Source organism: Apium graveolens, chromosome 11 (assembly GCF_009905375.1).
Source record: "Apium graveolens cultivar Ventura chromosome 11, ASM990537v1, whole genome shotgun sequence".
In the NCBI taxonomy this organism is placed as follows: domain Eukaryota; kingdom Viridiplantae; phylum Streptophyta; class Magnoliopsida; order Apiales; family Apiaceae; genus Apium; species Apium graveolens.
The window spans coordinates 116,041,539-116,067,932 of NC_133657.1; the positions used below are offsets into that span (position 1 = coordinate 116,041,539).

Here is a 26,394-nt window from a genome sequence, read left to right on the forward strand (position 1 = left end):
ACTAGAAAGATGAGAGATCGGTAAGTAGAGTCTTTGTCCAAATGTGTGACTTACTGACGACCTCTAATCACAATGAAGCGGAATTAATACTTTTAACAATTTGTCTACATGTGCTTCAAGAGCCTTTTTTTCTTCTTGAAAGCTTTGAGTCGATTTTCGAAGAGGCCGTAATTCGAGCAGAGTTTAATTGAGAAAACTTGTTTAATTCTAAACTGTTTAAACCAAAAACGCTTTTACGGACAACAATTTTTAAAATTTACCAAATACCTTTATAACAGTTTTTTAGCAAAAAACTGCTGTAATTATCTGCAACAGTAATACCAACATGACCTAAATGGAATACATTCAAATTTTAATAGAATTTTTAGAATTCATATTGAATGCCTCTGGATTTTAAACGCTTTTTTCAATATCTAATTAAATACCATGAGTTTTAAAAATCCTTAAAAATCTTTTAAAATATTGATGAAATACACCCCACTTAATCTTTAAAAATACTTAATGTAAAATATAACCGAAACGTTTTGTGATAAAATCCTCCTTTTGTATATTTCTTTTCGTGTAGCTAATGGACAGCAAGTCGAGTTGAACGGCCGCTTATTCCCCATCTTAAAACACTGATGTTAATTTATTTGTTTGGCTAAACCAAACTCTTAATTAACACATACTCCATTTTGAGCATTTGAACTTGTAAATTCAAATTTCGAATTCGTATGTGATGATAGAAGTAATTAAAACAAAACCTTAAATGGTTACCATTTCAACTGACATTAACCTAAATTTTCAAAAATCGAATCTGCATTAAATAATTAAGTTACCAAACCATATCAATTTAACAACATTTACCATTTTTGCGGATAAAATTGAAAATAAAGTGTTCGATTTTCCAGTATTACACAACTCCCAAGTCCCAACCTAAGAGATAAACACACAACTTACCAAACACCTCCCATTCTTGTCTTTTGTCCCAAAATTTCAACAATCTCTATCCATCCCCTAACAACAATGACGCTACTCAATAACATAAATACAAACATTTTCCACAACAATTTAAAGTGAAAATAACCCCCTAGGGTTTATATAAATAAATGCTCTCAAAACTCAAAACACACAACAATGGGTGTTACATCTCCAGAAAGTGCCTCTTGTAGAACAAAAAACGCTCGTGTAGAAGTCACATCTGAAGAAGAAGGCTTCACTGGTGCTTGGTTTCTTGCTAAAATCATTGACCCATATCCCAGAAAAAAGCCTAATCATGTTTATGTTCAGTATGAAACTCTTTTGGATGAGAAATCATCGAAGCCCCTGAAGGAATTTGTGAGTTCCAGTCTTGTTAGGCCCATTCCTCCGAAAGAACCCGAAAAGGTTGAAGGGTTTAAGCTTAATGATGTTGTGGATGCTTTTTATAAAGATGGGTGGTGGACTGGGATGATTACTAATGTGTTTGAGGAGAATTCGAGGTTTGAGGTGACGTTTACGAACCCGCCTGATTTGATTGTTTTTCGAGCTGAGGATTTACGGGTTCATCGCGATTGGGTCCGAGGGAAATGGATTCGGCCGAAGAAGAAACAGGTATTGTTTATTTCTGTAATTGGATTATTTTACTGTGTTTTGTTTGTGTTTTTGTAATTTTATGGAATGATTGATGTTAAGGAAAATTAATAATTATGCACTGCTTTTGGAACCGGTTGAACTGGACCGGTTTAAGATACTTTTGTGTGTAGATATGCAATATTGATGATGCACTACTTTTGGAACTGGTTGAACCGGACCGGTTTAAGAGATATTTGTGTGTGTATATGCAGTTATTGATGTTCGTATTAAGGGAAATTAATACTTATCCACTGCTTTTGAAATCGGTGGAACTGGACCTGTCTAAGATATGAGGAAATATAGGTAGAAAAATTAGAAGTGTGTGGTTGGATTAAAGATTATTGATTGATTTTGTGATTTGTTAAGGTTTAAAATTCAAATTGAACTAGAGCCACCCATTTTTATGACTAATCCGGTTTTACACAAACAGGTTGATTTTGGTTAAATAAGAAACTAAACTGATTCCACTGAGTTGGTTTGAGGACGTACATGTAAATGTGAATGTTGGGGAACCTTTTTTATATTTCTTTTCTTTTAGTCTTGAAAGACTTAATATTTGTAACCAGTCAAGTGCATAATAGAATAGAATGTTGACTAAGCGATGTGTGTGTGAGTATGTAGAGGATTTAAATGTGAACCTACGGATACTGAGAAATTTGAGAATTAGTCTCAAAATTCTTAAAGTGTTAAGTATTGAAATAAAAGGAAGTAAATGTACCTTATTTTGGAATAGTGGTGCTTCAAAGGATCCATTACACTAATGAAATGAACTTGAGTTATGTAAAAGGGACAACCCCTCTTTTGAGAATGAAGAGTTCTTAATGTGGATAACAACATAAATGAAAGGGAATTAATTTAATGAATTGAAAGTGATGTATACACAAGTAGTTTTATTAAAACATGAGTGTAAACATTTAATTATTGTGTCCTATGGCTATTATGGAGAATATTAGATCATGTTATGTGATAACCATAGTTACAAATTTCACAGATTCTTACCTTTTTTGCTCATAAAGGTTATTATTCTGAGCCAGACCATGTAGAGATGTCTATAAACAAGAACTAACTTTTTTTTTTGTTAAGTAATAGTTGTATTAATACAGCATGAAAATAATATAATTAATAATGTAAATTATTCCGGGTTGCTTTTGAAATATGTAATAATATAATTAAGAAAATAGGCAGTATGTGTTTTATTAAATACTATAAATGATCTAACATAAATGAAGATAATTATTGTTGAACGGTATATATATTATCTTTAAAATCATTAGCAGTAGTATATATTAGTCTAAAGTAGTTTCATTTATTAAATAATGGTGGAGGGTTAGTTTAGCTGAGTAGTTCCATTGGAAATCAGGTACAATTTTTTAGAATTTATTCCATGTTCTTATTGTTTAAGAAGTTAGCTTCCATTTTTCTTCAAGCCTTTTATGCTTGAAATCGAGATTCTTCCACTTGTCAGGATTGTGATCCAAACGTTTTTGAGAAAAAATCATTGGGCTAAAATCACCTAAGCCTATGTTTCAATTTTTTTTATTTCACTAGTCCATATTTCTTATTGTCTCGAACTACAATGTCCAACAGTCCATCCTAATATCAAGCCCATATTTGTTTTAAGCCCATTTTATAAATAAAAGAGAACTTAAAGACGAGCCCATTTTATAACGCTTCTTTTTCATAACTCGACAAACGCCCACTTGCGCATTGGGTGCTAAATAAAAACGGCCTTAACAGCCCATAGCCCATCTTAAGCTCCTTCTATAAATAAAAAAAACCCTAGGGCCAACCCTTAACTTATAACACAACTTTCACCTATCTCATAATGCCGCCGCGATGAGAAGTTTTCAGTGAGATTTTCACCGAGTTTGGCCGTTTCACACCGATTTAAGTGACATTAGGTAATATTTTCTCTTCGTGTCCTCATGCTTTCTTTCTACTCTGGTTCATGTGTATAGATCAAGTATACATATTTGGTTAATTATTTATTAGTTATCTGTATATTCAATTTCATTTTCGTTAACTGTATCGGAATGCCATATCTATAACAAAATTAACATGTTTTAATCTTTATTACTTGTTAGTTCTTCAAATTTGAAGAATTAATCACTCTTCTTCATTACATGCCAATCAAATTATTTAAATGTTCTTTTGTCAAATTTGTGCCCATGTTAATAGTCGCTAATACGTTCACAAAAGAATTATTTTGCTCAATTAGTGCAGGCTATCCAAAGCTTGTAAGCATGAGACACCCAAAGTTTAGATTCCATAAGTTGATTTTTTTTTAATCGAGTGTATGCATTATTTTATTTTTTATTAGTTGGTCTATTCAGTAAATAAATGAAAGTTAAATCCTCTATACAATAATAATTATCGCTTTGATTATTTGCAAGTATAAGGTGTGAAGAAAGGCGCTTCTGTTACTCATTTTTACAAGCTTTCGTTACTCATTTTTACATTTTTTTTCAGTTAAATTTCAAAGCTGTACTTCCATTCAAAAAACAAAATTTAGAAATAAATATGGAGATTTGTTTTACACCTTAAAATAAGTGAAAATTAATAATTTTTTAATTATTTTAATTTACACATATCAGTATATATAACCTAAGTAAAAGAAAATGATAAAATTTTTGGGAATAATGGATAATATTCGGTATTGTATCAACAGATACATTCATTAGGAAATAATCAAAATTTTAAATATTTATTGATTCATACAAAGTAATAAATTAATGTTTCTCAGTTATACATTATTAATGAGGATTAATATTTGTTATTCAGGAATAGTATCTATGATTGTCTAGGTATATTATAGTTATATTAGGATTGGTTACAAGAGATATTTTTTAGATTTGTACTTGTGTGGTAGATTTGTTGTTATATGGTCATGGTCTTGAGAAGGAAACACCTCCTTTATGTCTCAATCGTAATAAAAGAAAATATTAATACAAAAGTACTTACCTAGTATGACTAAAACATCTAATCAGTTGTAATTAATTTATCATTAATATTATTCTGTATACGCATAAAAGTTCAATAGCACATTATTAAGGTTTGGAATGTTTTTTATTTTTTAATATTTTTCATACTTGATAACTACGCTGTACTAAGTTATGTAGTTTTGATTGTTTTAAACTTAATATTTTTGACCCATGCCCCTCACATGCGAAACTAAAGTAAATCTCCTTTCAGATCAAACTTGCAAAACTAAAAAATCAACTATTTTAGATTTGGTTACTCCCAATATATATATATATAATATATATATAAACCCACAACCTGATTCAAATATTGTAAAATGTGAAAAGTTTCATCCGTGCTTCATATTAATTATTCTCTTATTGTATGCAAAGAATAAAGATTAATATTTTTCACTTATACATAATTCTACCTAATTACTTTTCGTGTGGTTGATAATACCATTATACCATTATAATTATTATTTATACGTAATTCTACCTAATAACACTTCATGTAATTGAATATAGATTTGTAAAATATAACCAATAATAATATTTATTTAAACGTAATTCTACTTGGTCATGCGATTGAAATGTTATTTTAATTTTTTTAATATATGTAATTTTTAGGCTACCCTTTGTACATGCTTAATGTATATACTCCTGTTTCTAATTTAATGAGCTCATCTGTGACATTAGATTCTCAGATTAGCTTTATAACTTTTATGTGTAATCAAAGTATGTATTTATATTATTTTATGATCCTCAACCGCATGAAATTTTTTCACTTATTTAGGTTTTAAGATGAATAAAAATTAAATTTAGTTTACGTGCCCAGTTTGGTTTGACTTTTGCTTCCAACGTGTTGTGGGTTATTTTCCGTGACAGCCTCTTGACTCTCTTGAGTAGGGTTAAGGTAGTGTACATCCTACCTTTCTTTCTCGCTTCTTTGAGCAGGACTTTGCTTTACCTTTATACTAAGATTGAATGTATTAATTAATATAATATATGTAAAGATATATACAATATATTAAAGTATGTGAAAGTTAAATTTTTTCAAGAGAGCGCGAATCACAGGCTTAAAACTAGTGTATATATAATATTCAACAATTGTTGTCAATTCCCTTGTCCTCCTTTTGTCCACAATATCTCCTCTCCTTTTAAAAAATTGGATCACCCTATAAGGAAGAATTTATATTCGTGGGAACCCTAAACACGAGGTTCATTAAATGTATAAAATAGCATCCATTGCAAATTTGGTTTCATGATTCAGAAAAAGTCGAGGATAAACCATTGTGCCATTGGAATCCTTTTGCTTAATGTCTTAAATAGGAATGAGTAAGCACATTAGCTTTCATGATTGCTTTTCATAAACTGGAATCATCACATCTAACCTATAGAGATCCTCTTAGAGGTCGTTTGGGTGAGCTTAAAAGAATGACTTATGGCTTAAATTTACAAGTTATGGGTGAATAGTAAAAATTTCGCGTTGATATTTGTTTGGGAAATGCATTGTTCTGTACAACTTATGAGTTATTAAAAATGGAAAATAAAAATATAATCATTAATTTGAAAATGTGAATGATGATATTAACTTCTATCAAACAAACAAAAATAAAGTAGTTCAAAACAGTACCTCCTACCAACTTTTGACTTAAAGCTGATTTTTTAACTTCAAGTCATTTTTTAACTTATTACACTATCATACATTTTTTAGCTTAAAGTAAAAAATGGCTTGAAGTCACTGGCTTAAATGATAGCCATTGGCCTCTTGGTCGTTGTCAGGCTTAGTTGTTGTCAGGTTAGCCTGCATTGATACTAAAAATGAGCATGTGTGAATTAGAGGTGTTAGTAGTGATGTGCTGTGTTCTGTGTAGTACGTAGGTGTTATGTCTGTGTTGCTTAAGTAAGGCTACAAGTGGCTTTTACCGTTTATTTACTGTTCAGTCAGTGTTGTCTATAGATACTTGTACTGTGTGTGAATGTTATATTGAATATCAGATATTGGAAACTTTTCCACCAAGCTTCATTCTCTCTCTATGACAACTTTTTCTCTCTAAGGTTTCTAGCTTAGAACTCTTGTTTCTCTCTCATTTCTGCCTAAATCTCTCTGAATCCCTCTGTTTCTCTGCTAACCTCTTATTTCTGCACTTATAAACCAGAAAATACCAAAAATACATCTAAAAACACACAAACATTCATGGAGAACCTGACAGTTCACAACAAATACTAATTCAATTTTCTGATTGTGATGTTCCTTTTTCTGTTTTTTTAATAAAGAGATCAACGGGGATGCTTTTTAGCAAAGGGAAACAGGTAGAAGTTTCTCTTGCGGAAGTTGAGAATACTGAAGTTTGGTTCCCAGCAATCGTACTGGAAGACACAGGAAACGGCTCTTTCTTGGTAGAGTATCAGTGCCTTGGGAAAAATGGTGAACATGACTCTGTGAAGGTGAAAGTTGATTCTTTACATATTCGGCCTTCTCCTCCTCAGTTGAAGGGCAAAAATTATGATGTGCAAGAGAAGGTGGATGCCTACCTTGAGTTGGGTTGGTGGACTGGAGTAATAACCAAAAAACTTCCTGATAATAAGTATAATATTTTCTTCAAGGAAACGAACAAAGAGAGGTTAGTGAATCAGTCAGACATAAGACCACACATGGAGTGGAAAGAGGGGAATTGGTTTAATACATCCCAGGTATGACCTCTTTTCCCTCTCCTGGAAAGTATATACTCATCAATCACTATATTTATCTGTTAAATGTACTTTTCTGGCTGTAGATTTTTGTCATTGTCGCGATCATCCTTCTGTTTTAAAATTTTAAGATGTTACTGTCTAGTTTTTATTATTTTGTTGTAATTTTGTATTGTCTTTGCCGGTTGTATCTAAATATTCCAAGTTGATTGCACTGCTGTCTCAGGATGTACCTGCCTCACTAGTCTCACCAGATAGTGTGGGTGCACTAAAGGGAATTCCTGAAAATAGAACTTCTGATTCCTTAAATACTCTGGACATAAGAGTGGAGTGGGAACCTCCTAGTTTAAAAGCACCTACAACATCCGAAAACGAAAAAGTGAAGCTGGTGAATGCTGTTTCTGAAGAGAGCAGCAAAAAGATGCAACATGCAAATAATTCCGACCTTCGACTTCTCCCAACAGATCATGTGAATCTATCTTCAGTGAACCCTTTAGATGAAGGCATACATTTAACTTCTACATCAATCAATGGCGGTGCTAGAACCAATAACTTAAAACAGTCCATGGTTGATTTGCCATCAGAGAACTTCTCGCAAGGAAAGAGAGCTGTAAGTGAGATATTTTTTCATCGAATATTTTCTATGTGGTTTCCTTTTTTTTTTTTAATTCATTTGAGACGGAGATGTTATATTGATTGTAATTTGTTTGTGAAGAACTAGCAAATGCATTGAAGGTGAAATATCGTTGCAAATATTGTCATCAAGCTAAACTTCAGTATATGAGTTTATCTTGGGCTTATCAATAATCTAAATTTCTCATTCAAGTATTTGATTCTTCCTTTCAAAATAATTTCATCTTATGGTAAGGAGTCACCAGTTCTCGGATACAGAGTTCTCTGTTTACTGTTTCTTCTTGTACCTGCAAGATATCATTCGCAAGTTCTAGTTTACCGCTTCCGCATCAAAGTCTTGTTAGTGCCTAGGAAAACTCTTCACTATATATGAAATAATAATTGTAAAACATAACCTCCCTATCTAGGAGTTCCTCTAACTTACCAGAGATCATTCCCAGTTTAAACTGTTGTGATTAATTGTAGAGAGATAAATCATTTGACATACCCTATTGAGCTTGCTCGGGTAATATAATAATTGATCCTTTTCCTGACATTATACATGGTTCCTGAAGTGGGAAGATTTTACTCGGCAATCTTATACTCCCTCCTGTCCAACATTAGTAGTCCCTTTTACTATTATCATGTATTTTAAGGTTCATAAAGAAGATAGCTCCACTTATAATTTCGAATTTTCTTTCCTGAAATTTTTTTTTACATTAATCTTTTTATTTGAAGAAAAAAAATTCAAAAAATAATTTGTAGAGCTATCAGTTTTATGCACCTTAAAATACGTGCAAAAAGTTAAAGTGACTACTTATTAGGGACAAAGGGAGTATCTATGAATCCTTCAGATTTTTTTGACTTTGCACTATAATTGTGTCGAGAGAGATTGAAGCTATGTATATGATTCATATTCAAGAGTTCACATGATTGAGTGGTTGGTGGTATGCCAATCCGATGGAACAACAATGCAAAAGTAATTATTTACAGAGTAACACGTGCTGGTTTGAAATAGCCTTTTGCTTATTGACCAAATATTTTTATTCATTCTAATTGGTACTTCTGCAGAGAGGTAAACGACAAAAAGTTGATAAACTTGAGTACCATACTCCACAACGCTTGAGAAGTGCGGGGAGACAAAAATCGCGGATAACCGAGGCACAAGCTTTGGCAGCAGGTATTTCACTCATGCTCTACACCTTATTTGATAAAACATGCATACATTCCCCCAACAGATGACAAATGTTGTTAATGCTTTGCCTTCTCCAGATAAAACAGTTGGTGAACTAGAACATTGTACACCAGAAAAATTAGGAGGGAAGAGCCAAGTGCTGCCAATAGCTCAAATAAGCAATGCAGAAACACCAGGAGGCACGTAGCTGATCTGGAATTACTTGGAAATATTTTTTAAACAACGATTTTAGCTCTTTAATGAGAATGCTTTCTCTGCAGATAAAAATGATGATGCTGTTAAATGTACTGAAGAAAACCTTGTTCAGAAAGACTGTGTTACAGAAGTTTCAATCACTCATAATTCAGAAAAAGCAGTAATAGAAGGCAGCCAAGCTGAAAACCTACCCGTTGAAGTCTTGCTAGATGTTTCTGGAGATCAGCAGCTAGTCCAGGATCCACCAGTTGAGAAAATCAAGGTATGAGTGTAAATTAGGGCTGTAGTGCTATGGTAGAATTCATTTATGCTGCGTAAGCTGATATTTTTTGTGCGTGCTACAGTCACTTCAGTTTTAATTTATATTAAAATGCCTTAAATTGGTGTCCAATGCCAGTCTCTGACAAAGATGGACACAATCAAACCAATGCCTGTTGATTATAATGGTTACTGTGATGTGTTAGCTATATGCTAGTCATAGGTTGAACTGCAAACATCTGTTTTAGCTTTGTTTGAATACTTCATGACGACTCTTATGCTTCTAGGAGGCTGATCAACTAGAACGACATATAGAGAGCACCGAGAAAAGGAAAAGGGGAAGACCACCCAAGTTGCATAAAAGCCCTATAGCTGGACAGCAAAAGGCAGGCAAATTGGCTAAACGCCTTAAAGTTACAGAGCGAAATCGAAGTGTTACTTCTGGAGATATGGCTTCCGCAGAAGTCGTGTTGCCAGTAGTTGTCGGACTGGAAGCAACAAAGGTGGAGGGTTCTATGTTCAATAAGGAAAAGACTGGAGGTTCTAAAAATATCGTTAATGGTTTAGTAGATAAGAAAAGCAAATCAAGCAGTAAGATTGAAGTTTGTACTGCAAAAAAGGATAAACTTCGAAGCAAAAAAGGAAAGCAAGTTTTAGCAGGAAAACAAGAAAAGGATTCTTTAAAAAGAGGAAAAGCCTTAAACATAGATGCTGGATCTCCAAATCAAGGTACAAACAGTATCTGTCGTACAACTGTCATGGATCACATAAGCTACATCCTTTACCATCTATTTTACTTGACTATAGATCTGAGCTGCTTCCATAGTGTTTACTTGGGCACTGAGTCAGTTTATTAGTATGCACATAGCTTTATGATGTAACTATCAGCAGCTTATTCATTTTATTTTGAAATCTTAAATCGTAGCTAGCAGAAAAGAGTATGAAATTTATAATAGGGTGATTTGAGATTTCTTTGCATGTTCAGCACGAAACATGTGTTTCTATCTTCATCCATTGGTTGGATTTTGGGAAGATGCAAGTAATTGACCATCCCACAAACTCTTGCCCCCCGTTTGGTTCCTGCTGTGGTGATGAAAGGTGGAAGAAAAGATTGATAGATTACAAATTTTTATTGAATCTTCTTTTTGAAGGGTAAGATTAGGAAGTAGGAATCATCACTCATACCTAGATTCGTGGGATTCAGATCTATTTTAAATATTTGACTGGAATGTAGGGTAACAATTTCTTACAAGTAGTAAATATTTCATTGAACTCTCATTCCTTTGGATTTCCTCAAACAAATGGAGCACTAAATTACTCGTATAAAACACCAATCAGACATTTACAAATGGATCTGTTTGTTGAGCCTTTTTGTCACCGGCTATTTCTGTTTCATTGTTACTTAAAGCAATTGTGTACTTTTGCCTTCCTGCAGATTTTGAAGTCCCAAGTGCTGGAAAAATTGCAGAGGTTAATGGACAGGATGGTTTGGTGAAAGAAGCAGAAGCGTCCTCGGTTCGGTTACCCTTTAATATGTCCGATGACGAACCTCTCTCAATGTGGTTGGAACCTCCAAAGACTGCTGATGCCATAAGTAAGCTAGTTGCTTCTGCAGGCACCTCACAAGGGAGGGAAGTCAATCAGCAATGTACTACAAACTGTAGTCAAGATATTGTTATCCGATCCTCCCAATGTAATGATCATATTTTACCATTTGTGAAAAGCAGCCCACTCTGGAAGAGTATCGAGTCTATGCAGGTATTTCACCTGTTCCCACAGAATCCACACTTTCGAACATTGTTCTCAAAAAAAGAGGGATCCCGTGAAGGATTGGCAATAGCTTTAATGGTTGACTTTGTCAATGTTGTTGAGAAGATCTGCACCTTGCAACCTGATGGCCCGAAAAGCATTATAGAGGATACTGTGGAAACTCTTCATGATTTGGAAGATAATGGGTTTGATGTCAATATAGTACGGGATCGTGTAGTGCAGTTGCTATTAATCAAGAACAAGCGGGAAGTACTTGAGGCTAAGGCAAAGGAAGGTTCAGATCAGATAGAGGAAGAGGAAGAAAATGTTAAAGATCTGAATAATCGCATACTTTTACTGCAAGAAGAGCTTGCCTTAGTTTTGTCAACGAAAGGGCAGAAAGATTCAACTGTTACTCATCTGAAATCAACAGTTGATGATGCTAATAATAACATCAGGAAACTTGACCTGGAGTTTAAAGCCTTAGAAGCTGCCCCTTGGCAAGTGGGATGATACTTCAGTGATTTGTAGAGAGTAGGCAGGTTAGAATGGAAGTTTATGTGATCTTTGTTTTGTTCTATTAAAAGGACAAAAGTCATGATAATCCAAAATAATGACAGCAGGTATGTGGTACTTAAGTCTCAGTCAGCGACGACCATGGACTATCAATGTATGAGGGGATGCTGCTTGCCTATTTTTTTTTCTTTTTTTGGGGTTCTCATTTATCCATGACTTGTCTCTTCCATCTTATTCGTTAGTGTCTCAAAGTGACTGTAGTAGACTAGATTGTGTTGGCTTGAACTGTTTGGTGAATGTGCCTGGTTTACATGTTTTGTTTTTGTTGAGTTACTCAGTTTTTTATGTTTAAGTTTAGCTTTTGCATGTTTGTGTTGTAGCTTGTTGGCTCGGATTCCGTTTTTGTATATTTATGTCTGTGTTCAAATTTAATTAGATATAAGAATATAATTTATGTTTTAATTTATTAAATTTTATATTTTAATTTCGGTTATTAGCTGAGAATATTTAAATTATATGGCAAGGTAAAGAGTATTGTTGACTTCCATGGGTTCTGAATTAATGTTTGAAGTGTAATATATCAAATCTCTCGGTGTTTGTAAAGTACAGTAACTCTACAGAAAGAGACTAAGAGACTGCTATTTGCAAACAATTCTGGCATTTATTCCTAACAAACTGCAATTTGATAACCAGCTCATAATTCCTAACAGACTGTAATTGAATAACCAAATCATAACCAGCTAAGAGAGCTCGTATTAGTAGTACCTGAGATAACAATTGTACAATTTTATCACATTTTCATTTTCACTGAAAGAAAGAATGAGACAGTCACTAAGTCATCTTCACCTACAGTTCCTAGATTGATGTGGCTACAGGAGATCAGAAGGCAGAGTAGATTAGCAGTTCCATTGATTGTCATGAATGTGATGTGGTTTTGCCAGAATAGTGATAACTTCCTCTTTTCTTGGAAGGCTTGGAGACCGGAGCTGGCTGGTGGCACACTTGGCTTCACTTTTGCTAATGTCACTGGCTTCTCTGTCTTGGGACCAATTTGTGGTCAAGCTAATGGAGCTAAGAACATTAGGCTTTTATATACAACACTTATCAAGGGAATCTCTTTGCTACTTCTATCATCGTTGCCCCCATCGCTCTACTGTGGGTGCAGTGCAGTGGCGGAGTTTACTTCCTGGGGCCACCACATAATTACTATGTTAAATTTATAATTTAATTTCCAGGGTACCAAACAATTCAAGTATCTTGTATTTATATCATTTAAAGTTTTTCTTTTTGTATTTTTACACAATGATCACATATTTGAGAGTAAAAAATACTTTGTGTACGTAAATAAGTCCTTTCTACTTCATCTTCTTCATGTCTTCTTCCCCATCTCCATTTTCACCATTAACACATATTTGAGAAATTAAAACATGAATATCTCATTCGTTTCTTAACAGAATCATGCATTCTAGTAATCAAATTGAATCCTAGATCATCCTCTATCCATTTATATCATCAAAATCATCAAAGGCTGATGTTTTAAATTTCTCGTTTTTTTATGAATTTTCAGAGCCAAGGACTGGACTCTCATATTGCCCGCTCTTTGCCAATAGTCCAGTTCAAAAAGATGAATGATGCAGAGATTGGTGAAGAAACAACAGAGTGTGCATTGTTTGGGTGAATTAGAAGAAGGCGATTGGATAAAACATCTACCAAATTGTTGTCATGTTTTTCATGTTTCTTACATCGATGGTTTCAGACTCACTCAAGCTGCCCACTTTGCAGAGCTCACATATTCGATCTCGAACTATCGTGTTATTTGCTGGGACATTTGTCAAGAAAAGTTTTTACTGAAGATCAAAGTGTTCGCCAAATGCTTCGTATGCATGCCCTTGAGAGTCCTTCACCTAGACTTCAGATAGATCATGAAACATTAGTTGTTTTATCAAGATAATGACATAAGTATATTGTTCAAGTTTAGCAGGGGCTATTTGCTGCCATATTGTAAGAAAAATCGCCAAGGCTGATAAGTGATACCAGCTTCTGCCCCTAAAGTATGTTGAGGTTTTGAGTTCCTTGAAGGGAACAAAGCGAAAGGATTACAAGCTTTGGTACAGATCATTTTCACACGAAAGACGTCTTTAACCTTATTGTTAAAATAATTATAAGCTAAACTTAGATTATTATTTTAATAATATTGAATGTTCATGGAAGCACCTAGAATAGACCTTTGAGATTCAAGACTTTTGAGTTCATGATCTTTTGAGATTATGACCTTTAGCTTTTCATGTACCTAAGGAGTTACATATTGTAGTAGGTTCTATGGAGGCCTATAAATAGGACACTCTTTCAAGATTTGTAATCATCAAGTTTTATATAATATTTTGAGTGAAAATACAAGTGTGAGTTTATATCTTTTTTGTGTGAGTTAGTTGTGTGGATTATTGAGAACAAGTTTCTTCTCTTTAATCTCCAACTCTTTTATACTTAAGTTCCTTCAAAGTGGTATCAAGAGCCAGGTTAAGTGATGTCTTCCAGCAACAATATGTTGCAACCTCAACTTCCACGTTTGACGGGAAAGAATTATAATGGAGAATCCAAATGAAGGTGTTATATGGATCTCAAGATCTTTGGGAGATAGTTGAAAATGGTTATGAAGAATCGGCAAATCAAGCCAATCTCTCACCGCAACAATTGAACACTTTAAAGGAGAACCGAAAGAAGGACAAGAAGGCCCTCTACTTTATTTATCAAGCTGTGGATGAAGTAATTTTTGAGAGAATTTCGACGGCATCAACATCAAAGGAGGCATGGGACATCCTCAACAAGGCCTACAAAGGTGAAGAAAAAGTAAAAATGGTGAGACTTCAAGCTCTAAGAGGTGAGTTTGATTTACTAAAAATGAAAGAAAGTGAAACGGTGGAGGAATTATATAATCGAACAATTTTAATTGTTAATCAACTTCGTGTTAATGGAGAAGATATTTCGGATAAAAGAGTCTTGGAAAAAATTCTTCGCAGTATGACTAGAAAATATGAGCATGTTGTTGTGGCCACAGAAGAATCAAAAGATTTAAATACTTTCTCTCTTGAAGAATTGTTGGGCTCACTACAATCTCACGAGCTCCGCATCAAGCAATTTGACTCCTCTCCTTCCGAGCAAGTTTTTCAAGTTCAAGATACTAGTCGTGGTGGTTTTAGAGGAAGAGGTGGAAGATGATCATTTCGTGGGTTCGAGGACAAGGAAGAGGAAATGTGCAAAGTAGAAATTTTAACTCAAATCAAAGAGGAAGAGGAAGAGCTCGTGGAGGTTTAAATGGAAGAGGAAGAGGTAATTCTTTTAATTTTCAATGCCATTATTGTCATAAAATTGGGCATATGAAAAAAGATTGTTATAAAAGAATTAATGATGAAAAAGATTCCAATTTTCTACATGAGGATATTGAGGAGAAAGATGAAAGTATGCTTCTTGTTAGCAATGTTCAAGAAGAGTCACTTGATGATGTTTGGTATATCAATAGTGGTTGTAGCAACCACATGACCGAAAATAAAAATTGCTTTGTGAATTTTGATGAAAGCGTCCAACGAGAAGTCAAGACGGGTAATAAGAATAGGCTCGTCGTCAAAGGGTATGGAGATGTTCCAATCCAAACAAAGCAAGGTACAAACTATATCTCTAGTGTTTATTATGTTCCCGATCTTAAGCATAATCTTTTAAGTGTTGGGCAACTTTTAAGAAAGGCACATCATGTGAATTTTAAAGATGATTTTTGTGAGATAAGAGACAAAAATGGCCTTCTTGTTGTAAGAGTCAAGATGACATCAACTAAAATGTTTCCATTGAAAATTCAAAATGAGTCTCTTCCATGCTTTTCTAATATTGTGAATGACAAGTCTTGGCTTTGGCATCTTCGATATAATCACTTGAGTTTTAGCACTTTATCCAAGATTTGTAAAGGTCACATGGTGAGAGGCATCCCAAATATTCAAAGTCAAGATAAAGTGTGTGAAGATTGTGTTTTTGGAAAGCATCATCGAGATCCATTTCCAAAAGGCAAGGCATGGCGGACAAAAAAGCCATTGGAATTAGTACATTCAGATTTGTGTGGACCCATGCGCACAAACTCTATTGGAGGTAGCCGTTATTTCCTCACTTTTATTGATGATTATAGTCGCAAGATATGGATTTATTTTCTCAAAGAAAAATCTCAAGTATTTGAAGTGTTTAAAGATTTTAAAGCATATGTGGAGAAAGAAAGTGGTTGTTCTTTAAAGACACTACGATCCGATCGTGGTGGTGAATATATGTCCGAAGAATTTGGAAGTTTTTTGAGGAAGCATGGAATTCACCATCAACTAACGGTTCGTTCAACCCCTCAACAAAATGGGGTAGCCGAGAGGAAGAACCGAATAATTATGGAGCTTGTTCGATGTATGTTGAAAACAAAAAGATTGCCTAAGATGTTTTGGGCTGAAGCGGTGGCATGTGCTTGTTATGTTCTTAATCGTGCACCTACTAAAAGTGTACAAGGGAAAACTCCACAAGAAGCTTGGAGCCACAAGAAGCCATGTGTCTCTCACTTCCGAATTTTTGGAAGCATTTGTTACTCTCATGTGCCCGATGAAAAGAGAGGCAAACTTGATGACAAATTTGAAAAATGCATCTTTGTTGGTTATAGTGAAGTTTCCAAGGCATACAAGTTATACAATCATATCACAAGAAAGGTTGTAATTAGTCGTGATGTGATCTTCAATGAGGAGGCTTCATGGGAATGGAAGAATGAGAAAGAAAGTTCAAGTGTTTTTCTTGATAATGATGCCTTTGATCCAATTGAAGAAGAAGGCTCCACTCCACCTACTCCGCCAAACTCATCATCATCCTCAAGTTCCGAATCTCTACCTAGAAAGACAATAACTATGGCGGATCTCTATGGAGAAACAAAAAGAATTTTGGAAGATGAGTTTGTTGATTTTTCCTTATATGCAAATGCGGATCCGGTCTCTTTTGAAGATGCCGCTAAAGAAAATAAATGGAGGCATGCCATGGATCAAGAAATTGATGCAATCGAACGAAATCAAACATGGGAGTTAGTTGAAGATCCTAAAGGAAAGAAACCTATTCGAGTCAAGTTTGTCTATTTTGGTATATCGATAGTGGTTGTAGCAACCACATGACCGGAAATAAAAATTGTTTTGTGAATTTTTGATGAAAGCGTCCAACGAGAAGTCAAGACGGGTAACAATAATAGGCTCGTCATCAAAGGGTGTGGAGATGTTCCAATCCAAACAAAGCAAGGTACAAACTATATCTCTAGTGTTTATTATGTTCCCGATCTTAAGCATATTCTTTTAAATGTTGGGAAACTTTTAAGAAAGGGACATCATGTGAATTTTAAAGATGATTTTTATGATATAAGAGACAAAAATGGCCTTCTTGTTGTAAGAGTCAAGATGACATCAACTAAAATGTTTCCATTGAAAATTCAAAATGAGTCTCTTCCATGCTTTTTTAATATTGTGAATGACAAGTCTTGGCTTTGGCATCTTTGATATAATCACTTGAGTTTTAGCACTTTATCCAAGATTTGTAAAGGTCATATGGTGAGAGGCATCCCAAATATTCAAAGGCAAGATAAAGTGTGTGAAGATTGTGTTTTTGGAAAGCATCATCGAGATCCATTTCCAAAAGGCAAGGTATGGCGAACAAAAAAGCCATTGGAATTAGTACATTCAGATTTGTGTGGACCCATGCGCACAAACTCTATTGGAGGTAGCCATTATTTCCTCACGTTTATTGATGATTATAGTCGCAAGATGTGGATTTATTTTCTCAAAGAAAAATTTCAAGTATTTGAAGTGTTTAAAGATTTTAAAGCATATGTGGAGAAAGAAAGTGGTTGTTCTTTAAAGACACTACGATCCGATCATGGTGGTGAATATATGTCCGAAGAATTTGGAAGTTTTTTGAGGAAGCATGGAATTCACCATCAACTAACGGTTCGTTCAACCCCTCAACAAAATGGAGTAGCCGAGAGGAAGAACCGAATAATTATGGAGCTTGTTCGATGTATGTTGAAAACAAAAAGATTGCCTAAGATGTTTTGGGCTGAAGCGGTGGCATGTGCTTGTTATGTTCTTAATCATGCATCTACTAAAAGTGTACAAGGGAAAACTCCACAAGAAGCTTGGAGCCACAAGAAGCCATGTGTCTCTCACTTCCGAATTTTTGGAAGCATTTGTTACTCTCATGTGCCCGATGAAAAGAGAGGCAAACTTGATGACAAATCTGAAAAATGCATCTTTGTTGGTTATAGTGAAGTTTTCAAGGCATACAAGTTATACAATCATATCACAAGAAAGGTTGTAATTAGTCGTGATATGATCTTCAATGAGGAGGTTTCATGGGAATGGAAGAATGAGAAAGAAAGTTCAAGTGTTTTTCTTGATAATGATGTCTTTGATCCAATTGAAGAAGAAGGCTCCACTCCACCTACTCCGCCAAACTCATCATCATCCTCAAGTTCCGAATCTCTACCTAGAAAGACAAGAACTATGGCGGATCTCTATGGAGAAACAAGAAGAATTTTGGAAGATGAGTTTGTTGATTTTGTCTTATATGCAAATGCGGATCCGGTCTCTTTTGAAGATGCCGCTAAAGAAAATAAATGGAGGCATGCCATGGATCAAGAAATTGATGCAATCGAAAGAAATCAAACATGGTAGTTAGTTGAAGCTCCTAAAGGAAAGAAACCTATTCGAGTCAAGTGGGTTTACAAGAAAAAGATGAATGCACAAGGTGAAGTTGAGAAACATAAGGCGCGATTGGTGGTTAAAGGTTACAAACAAAAGTATGGTGTTGATTACAAAGAAGTTTTTTCTCCCGTGGTACGCCTTGAAACAATTCGTTTGATACTTTCTTTGGCCGCACAAAATATGTGGCAAGTTCACCAAATGGATGTCAAATCTGCCTTTTTGAATGGCGAATTGCAAAAAGAGGTGTATATTGATCAACCACTGGGCTATGTGAAGAAGAATGAAGAAAATAAAGTATATCGGTTGAAGAAGGCTTTATACGGCTTAAAACAAGCCCCACGTGCATGTTATAGCCACATAGATGAGTATTTTGTAAAGATGGGATTCAAGAGGTGTCCATTTGAGCATACACTTTACATAAAGGAGAACAAAGATAAAATTACAATCATTGGCTTATATGTGGATGATTTGGTTTTTACGGGAAATAATCATGATGATATTGAAGAATTCAAGAAGAATATGATGCAAGAATTTGAGATGACCGATTTGGGTTCACTTCACTACTTTCTTGGTATTGAGGTAAAGCAAGATGAAAAGGGAATTTTTATCTCTCAAGAAAAGTATGCAAAGGATTTGATGAAGAAATTTCGAATGGAAGAGGCGAAACCATGTAGTACTCCCGTTGAAGTTGGCTTGAAATTAAGTAAGGATGATGATTCTAAATTTGTTGATCCTACATTATATAGAAGTCTTGTAGGGAGTTTGATGTACTTGACCGCCACTCGGCCGGATATCACATATGGTGTTAGCTTGATTATTAGATTCATGGAGCAACCAAAGAGGACACATTGGGAGGCCGGAAAGAGAATCTTGAGGTATGTTCGGGGAACACTTGGAGATGGACTTTATTATCAAAAGGAAACTGACTCTAAGGTGCTTGGATATTGTGATAGTGACTGGGCCGGAAGTGTTGATGATAGTAAAAGTACTTCAGGAAATGTTTTCTTTGTTGGCTCTTGTGCAATCACATGGATGTCAAAGAAACAACAAGTTGTGGCTCTCTCAATAGCGGAGGCGGAATATATTTCTTCATCATTAGCTAGTTGTCAAGCATTATGGATCACATGGGTGTTGGAGAATCTCAAGCATGCCGCTAAAAAAAGTCCAATTATTTATTGTGATAGCAAGTCAGCGATAGCACTCACGGAAAATCCGGTATTTCATGGAAAGAGTAAGCACATAAGAATCAAATATCATTTTATCCGAGACTTGGTGAAGAAAGGAGAAGTTGTGATTCAACATTGCAAGTCACAAGATCAAATTGGTGATATCTTTACGAAACCTTTGAGGCCCGATATTTTTAAGGAGTTGAAGAATAAACTTGGCATGAGAAAAAAGTTTAGCTTAAGGGGGTGTTAAAATAATTATAAGCTAAACTTAGATTATTATTTTAATAATATTGAATGTTCATGGAAGCACCTATAATAGACCTTTGAGATTGAGTTCATGGTCTTTTGAGATTATGACCTTTAGCTTTTCATGTACCTAGGGAGTGACATATTGTAGTAGGTTCCATGGAGGCCTATAAATAGGACACTCTTTCAACATTTGTAATCATCAAGTTTTATATAATATTTTGAGTGAAAATACAAGTGTGAGTTTATATCTTTTCTGTGTGAGTTAGTTGTGTGGATTGTTGAGAACAAGTTTCTTCTCTTTAATCTCCAACTCTTTTATACTTAAGTTCCTTCACTTATACACTACAAGAAAACAAGGTTAAATACAACTGATTTAAATTCGACCGGGGTTAAATTCGACTGCTGGCGGTCAAATCCCTTAGACACGGCTAAATTCGACCGGCCTCGGTCGAATTCGAACGGTCGTATTTAAACGGTCGTATTTACAACCAATTTTAACCGAAAACGGTTGAAATTAAAATGGTCGAAACTATATCGGTCGAATTTAACCCCTAAATTCGACCGAATTTTTTTTCGGTCGAATTTAGCCCTAATAAAAAAGTGGAGGGAATTTTCCAACAAAGTAATTTATTTGGCCCTCCTAAATTCAACCGATTCCAGTCAAATTTTATATTTAAAAATGGCGGGAAATTTACACAGACTTTTTAAATTTTCGAAAAAAGTGAGGGAAATTTCCCGCCCGTTTTGAAAATATATTTCAATGGAATTCGGTTGTATTTAGGATTTTTTAAAATTTATTTTTTTTATTAAAAAAACTTATTTAAATGTTAGTGAATATTTTGAAATTATGAATATGGGAGAGAATAAACGTTATCCAAATAAAAAAATGTAATTCTTGAAAAAATAAATTGTGCGCTAAAAGAATTTTCTAATTTCTTTATTTGATAAAAAATAAAATTGATGCTTGATTTAGGACACAACACTAGTTATATGTACTAGTCAAAATGATGTTTGACTAGTAAAATGGCAATCCAAATAAATTTATTTTGATCTAAAACTTTGGTTATATCACTAATTTATAAATTTATTAAGATCCATATGGTTGGATCATTGAAAAATATTTTTAAATAAATCAAAACGCCAATTCGGGACTAAACACTAGTTAGTTGTACGAGTTAAACTGATGCCTAACTGTTAAAATGGCAACCAAATAAAATTATTTTGATCTGAAAATTTGGTTATATCACCAATATATATATATATATCTGTTGACATCCATATGGTTGGCTCGATAAAAAATATTTTTTAAAAATTCAAAATACCAATTTAGGACCGAACACTAGTTATATGTACTAGTTAAAATGATGTTTGACTGGTAAAATGGCAATCAAAATAAATTTATTTTGATCTGAAACTTTGATTATATCACTAATATATATATTTATTGACATCCATACGGTTGGATCGATGAAAAATATTTTCCAAAAATTCGAAACACCGATTTAGGACCGAACACTAGTTATATGTACTAGTCAAAATGATGTTTGACTGGTAAAATGGCAATCCAAATAAACTTATTTTGATCTAAAACTTTAGTTATATCACTAATCAATAAATCTATTAATATCCATACGGTTGGATCAATGAAAAAATATTTTTAAATAAATCGAAACACCACTTCAGGAATAAACACTAGTTAGTTGTACTACTCAAACTGATGCCTAGCTGTTAAAATGGCAACCAAATAAAATTATTTTGATATGAAAATTTGGTCTTATCACTAATATATATATCGATTGACATCCATATGTTTGGATCGATGAAAAATATTTTTAAAAAATTCAAAACACCAGTTTAGGACTGAACATTAGTAATCTGTACTAGTCAAACTAATGTTTGACCGGTAAAACGGCAATTCAAATAAATTTATTTTGAACTAAAACTTTGGTTATATTACTAATATATATATATATTGACATTCATACAATTGGATCAATAAAATATATTTTTAAAAAACTCGAAACACCAATTCAGGACTAGTTGTACTTGTTAAACTGATGTTTGACTTTTAAAATGGCAAACCAAATAAAATTATTTTGATCTGAAACTTTGGTTATATATTTAATATATATATATATATCTATTAACAACCATACAATTGGATCGATGAAAAATATTTTTGAAAAAATCAAAACACTAATTGAGGACTGAATACTAGCTAGTTTTACTAGTCAAACTGATGCTTGACTTTTAAAATGACAAACCAAATACAATTACTTTGGTCTGAAACTTTGGTTATAAAACTAATATATATATTTATTGACATCCTTACAGTTGGATTGATGAAAAATATTTTTAAAAAAATCGAAACACCAATTCAGGACTAGTTGTACTAGTCAAACTGATGTTTGACTTTTAAAATGGCAACCCAAATAAAATTATTTTGATATGAAACTTTGGTTATATCTTTTATATATATATCTAGTGACATACATATGGTTGGATCGATGAAAAATATTTTTAAAAAAATTGAAATACCAATTCAGGACTAAACACTAGGTAGTTGTACTAGTCAAAATATTTTTATATATTATTATATTTACTTAGTTTATTTATTCATACTATATTTTGAACTTTTTTTAAAGAAAAATATGTGAATGGTAGAGAATAAAATTTATCCAAATATTAAAATTTAGTTCTTGAAAAAATAATTATGTTTTTCGAGATAATGTATTTTAGTTTATTTATAAGTAGTGGGCCAAAGTAATTTTGTGATACATGAAATTAGAAAAAAGTAAACCCAGCCCAAGTTGATCACCCAGAAAAAAACACAGGTGACTAGGGTTTATTTACATACATAAACTAGATGCAGTGCATAAAATTGACCACGGCGGCCAAGTGAGAGGGAGGCGGCTACAGAGCGAGAGAGAGGCTGAGTGAGTGTATCTAATTTGCTACTGCCAAGCTACCATTTATCCCTCACCAACACACGACCAAAAATTACAAACCAGTACCACCCCTCCCCTGCTTCTTTTCAGAAAAAAACAGAGAATATACTCTGAATCGAAGCCATGCTCCCGGTGTTCTTCAAGATAGAGGCCCTGAATCGAAGTGTAACTAGTGTCCGATCAAAATCCCAAAAGGTAAGGTAAAGTAGAAAAGTGAGTACTGAGTAGTAGATAATAAACGGATAAATATGGAAATGGCACCTTTGGAAGTCGTCATCACCATGTTTGAGAAAAGTGGTCGCCTAAAATCTTCTAAGTAATGTCATGTAGCTTTACTGAGATCTGTAAGTGAGAATGAATTGTTTAGTTTTCACTTTTCAGATCTATTTTTTAACCCATTAAGTGTTCAGGTCTTGTGAGCTTTTCAGGTGGTCTTGTTGCTGTAGAACTTATGGCTCAAATTATTATCCAAGACCAAGCTGCTCATCAATGACATATTTCTTTTTATTTCCTGAGATATATTTTTACCAATGTTGCGGTTTTTTTTCCAGAAAATTATTCCTCATACAGAGGCCGCTTCTGTAAAATCTCAAAATGTGGAGATTGAGGAGGCCATCACTTCCAACCAAGATTGAGAAGTTGGGGGTGCAAGAAGAGCACGTGGTGCAGAATTCTGAAGTTCAGGTTGATGCTTTGGTTGAAGGGACATGTAATGATCAGGTGAGCGCTTCTAGGGCAAATATTTACTCTGGGGTGCGGGGCTATGAAGTTGAAGCAGAGTTTATTGGTCTGCTTGATCAGATTATGAGTAAATACCCACGCACCTTTGAACACCTTACAACTAATAACAAGAAATTTTATAAATTGAAGCTGAACATGTTGTGCAACTGGGTGATTGACTTCACAAAAAAACCTTTGACTGAGGTTGATGCTAAGGTGATTGCTGAGTACAGAGACATATTTGCTGAACTGCAGAAATTGGGATTCAGTATAAGTTGGCTTGTTAATCGTCTACACTACCTGTTACACATTTCCCGGCTCTTACCAGAGCTTAATTCAGTTGGCTGTCATATTGATGACGCTGAAAGTGAATTACAAGATCTACAAATTCATACTGATGACGCCCAAATTAAATTGCAAGATCTATAGACTCTTCATTCTGAGAAGATGCAAGAGATTGAGAAATCTTTTGGAACTACTGGTACAAGTCTTGGGGCTGCCGGAATGTGGGAAAACTCACCGGTTTTTGGAAACTTTCCAAATTCCGGCGATTTTTTTTTTAAAATGGTGTTCTTTAAATTTGACTGAAGGACATCGAATTTAAGATTGTATTTTCGACCATATATGGTTGAATTTAATTATTGGGCGGGACTTTTAAATTTTTTCATAAAATTTAACTATTTGGGCGTGATATTCAATTTTTTTGTCAAAAATCAAATTCGACCGCCCTTGGTCGAATTCTTCCGGTCGAATTTAAACGGTTGTAATTTTCCGGTCGTAATTAGACGGTCGAATTTAGTTAAATACGACCGAACTACTAAATTCGACTCCCTCTATTACAACCGATTCAAAATCGGTCGAATTTAGCTTAATTCAACCGCGCGCGGTCGAATTAAGCTAAATTCGACCGATTTTTTTCGGTCGAATTTAGCCTTTTTTCTTGTAGTGATACCAGGATGAGCAAGACTCTCAGTGTGGACAATTCAGAGGATGATGACTCACTTCGCCCTAAACAACTTAGAGTACGCGTACAAGTCTTACATGATTAAAAAGTTAACTTCCTTCTAACTGCATCGCAGCTAGTGCTCATGGTAGCCTACCTGTTCCTTTCATCATCTGTATAATGAACATATACAATCATGTGCATTTGCAACTTGTGTAACACTTTGCTGCAATAGTCAAGTGCTGGATCAGACAAACTTGTGCATATGTTAATCATTTATATATGTATACAAATGCATTTCTGTTTCAGAACATCTCACTAACAACAGGAGATTTCCGAACTTCACAATATCAGGTCACCGAAGTTGAACCAGGCCAATTGCACAATGCATCCAGAAGGCGCTCGTAAAGTTAATGCAGAGCAGGTTGGCATGTAATATTGTAATTATATCGATATGTAATTGGAGTAAGGCGGTTTTAGTGGTACGTTTGGTGGTGTCAGAGTCAAGTTGCACGCGTTAAAGTGTAGATATATTAATTTATTTTATTTATTTTATTATATAAGGGGTGCTAAAGTGTATAAATGATTAGAATGAGTTTAATTGAACAAACTAGATTTTTATTATATATGAGTTCATTAGGAAAACTATTTAAAACAATTTGAGTAGGCTTTAGTTTTTAAATGACCTTATCAACCCAACTCTAGGCTTTAGTTTTTAAATGAGCTTATCAACCCTCACGACCAAAAATCTAACCGTACCATCTGAAATTATAGAGTAAAAAATAGAAAATTTTAATTAATTAAAAATTACAAAAAAACATAAATTTAATGAGTAAAGCAAGTAAAGTAAATAAATCCAAATTAATATTATGGCAAAGAAAATATCTAAATTAATACTAATAAAAAGAATATTATCAACTTCTTTATGATAAATATAATTCTCATATTATCTATTATTATCTTAATATTTTATTATATCCTATACATGATTGGAGTAAAGAACAAAAATAAAAAATTTAATAGTATATAATATAATAAATTTATTAAGTGAACATGTATAAATTTAAAAATTTAAAAATTAGAAAAATATTAAGTTTTAAGCAATAAAAATCACACTAAATAATAATAATTTTTTTTTAAAAAAAAGCTAATAACAATAGTAAACATAGTCTATAAAAGAAGAATTCAAGTTTAATTGGACGTCAGACCAAATTTCACCCATAAATTTTTTATTAAAAAGTTTCTAATATAAAAAAATACACAAAGTAAATTGTAATTCACAATATTCACCATCTGAAAATTATAAAGTGAAAAATAGAAAATTTTAATTAATCAAAAATTACAAAAAAACCTAAATTTCATGAATAAAGCAAGTAAAGTAAATAAATTCAAATGAATACTAATAAAAATAATATCATTAACTTATTTATGATAATTATAAATTCTCATATTTTCTATCATTATCTTAATATTGTATTATATTCTATATACATAATTGGAGTAAAGAACAAATATAAAAAAATTAATTGAATATAGTATAATAAATTTGTTAAGTGAATATGTATACATTTAATAAATTTAAAATTAGAAAAAAATGATTTTTTAAAATTAGTGTTAATAAAATTAGTTTTAGCAACTAATTAAAGTTAGAGATGTCATTTTATAATTTTTTCAAAAAAATAAATTATTTATGTAAGGCCCTTTAGGTGGTAGGGTAAGATGATGGGGGTGTCAAGGAACAACAGCTAAGCAAAAAAACAATATAATACGTACTAGATTTGCAAAAAAAGATCATAATACTTATAAACGGAAAAAATAATATAAAAATCACAATAAATACTAAA

General features: G+C 33.4%; 2 protein-coding genes and 1 long non-coding RNA gene across 4 annotated transcripts; all 3 read left to right on the forward strand.

Moving 5' to 3' along the window:
- Nucleotides 1-915: 915 nt before the first annotated feature.
- LOC141696685 (DUF724 domain-containing protein 6-like) lies at nt 916-12,256 on the forward strand. 2 transcript variants are annotated; one of them, XM_074500798.1, is made up of 8 exons: nt 916-1,572; nt 6,834-7,250; nt 7,474-7,857; nt 8,931-9,039; nt 9,132-9,233; nt 9,315-9,511; nt 9,798-10,236; nt 10,943-12,256. In XM_074500798.1, exons 1-8 carry the CDS (start codon nt 1,117-1,119, stop codon nt 11,767-11,769), a joined length of 2,931 nt encoding a protein of 976 aa, XP_074356899.1. In that variant the 5' UTR covers nt 916-1,116; the 3' UTR covers nt 11,770-12,256. The 2 variants fall into 2 exon arrangements, with proteins under 2 accessions (XP_074356899.1, XP_074356898.1); XM_074500797.1 differs by having other exon boundaries at nt 918-1,572; nt 9,795-10,236.
- Nucleotides 12,257-14,370: 2,114 nt separating this feature from the next.
- Nucleotides 14,371-14,988, forward strand: LOC141695789 (uncharacterized). The gene has a single exon (XM_074500005.1). It carries the CDS (start codon nt 14,371-14,373, stop codon nt 14,986-14,988), a length of 618 nt encoding a protein of 205 aa, XP_074356106.1.
- A 7,721-nt stretch (nt 14,989-22,709) lies between these two features.
- Nucleotides 22,710-24,289, forward strand: LOC141698698 (uncharacterized). The gene is made up of 2 exons (XR_012565208.1): nt 22,710-23,607; nt 23,758-24,289. It is a non-coding gene; the product is annotated as an uncharacterized LOC141698698 (long non-coding RNA).
- The last annotated feature ends 2,105 nt before the right edge of the window (nt 24,290-26,394 follow it).

What these genes read in the sequence shown, in the direction of transcription:
- LOC141695789 (XM_074500005.1), top strand. Translation starts at nt 14,371, where the DNA reads ATGAAGGTGTTATATGGATCTCAAGATCTTTGGGAGATAGTTGAAAAT.
- LOC141696685 (XM_074500797.1), top strand. Translation starts at nt 1,117, where the DNA reads ATGGGTGTTACATCTCCAGAAAGTGCCTCTTGTAGAACAAAAAACGCT. An exon ending in GGCACAAGCTTTGGCAGCAG is followed by an intron (nt 9,040 to 9,131) that starts GTATTTCACTCA and finishes TGCCTTCTCCAG; the next exon opens with ATAAAACAGTTGGTGAACTA. An exon ending in TGCTGGATCTCCAAATCAAG is followed by an intron (nt 10,237 to 10,942) that starts GTACAAACAGTA and finishes GCCTTCCTGCAG; the next exon opens with ATTTTGAAGTCCCAAGTGCT.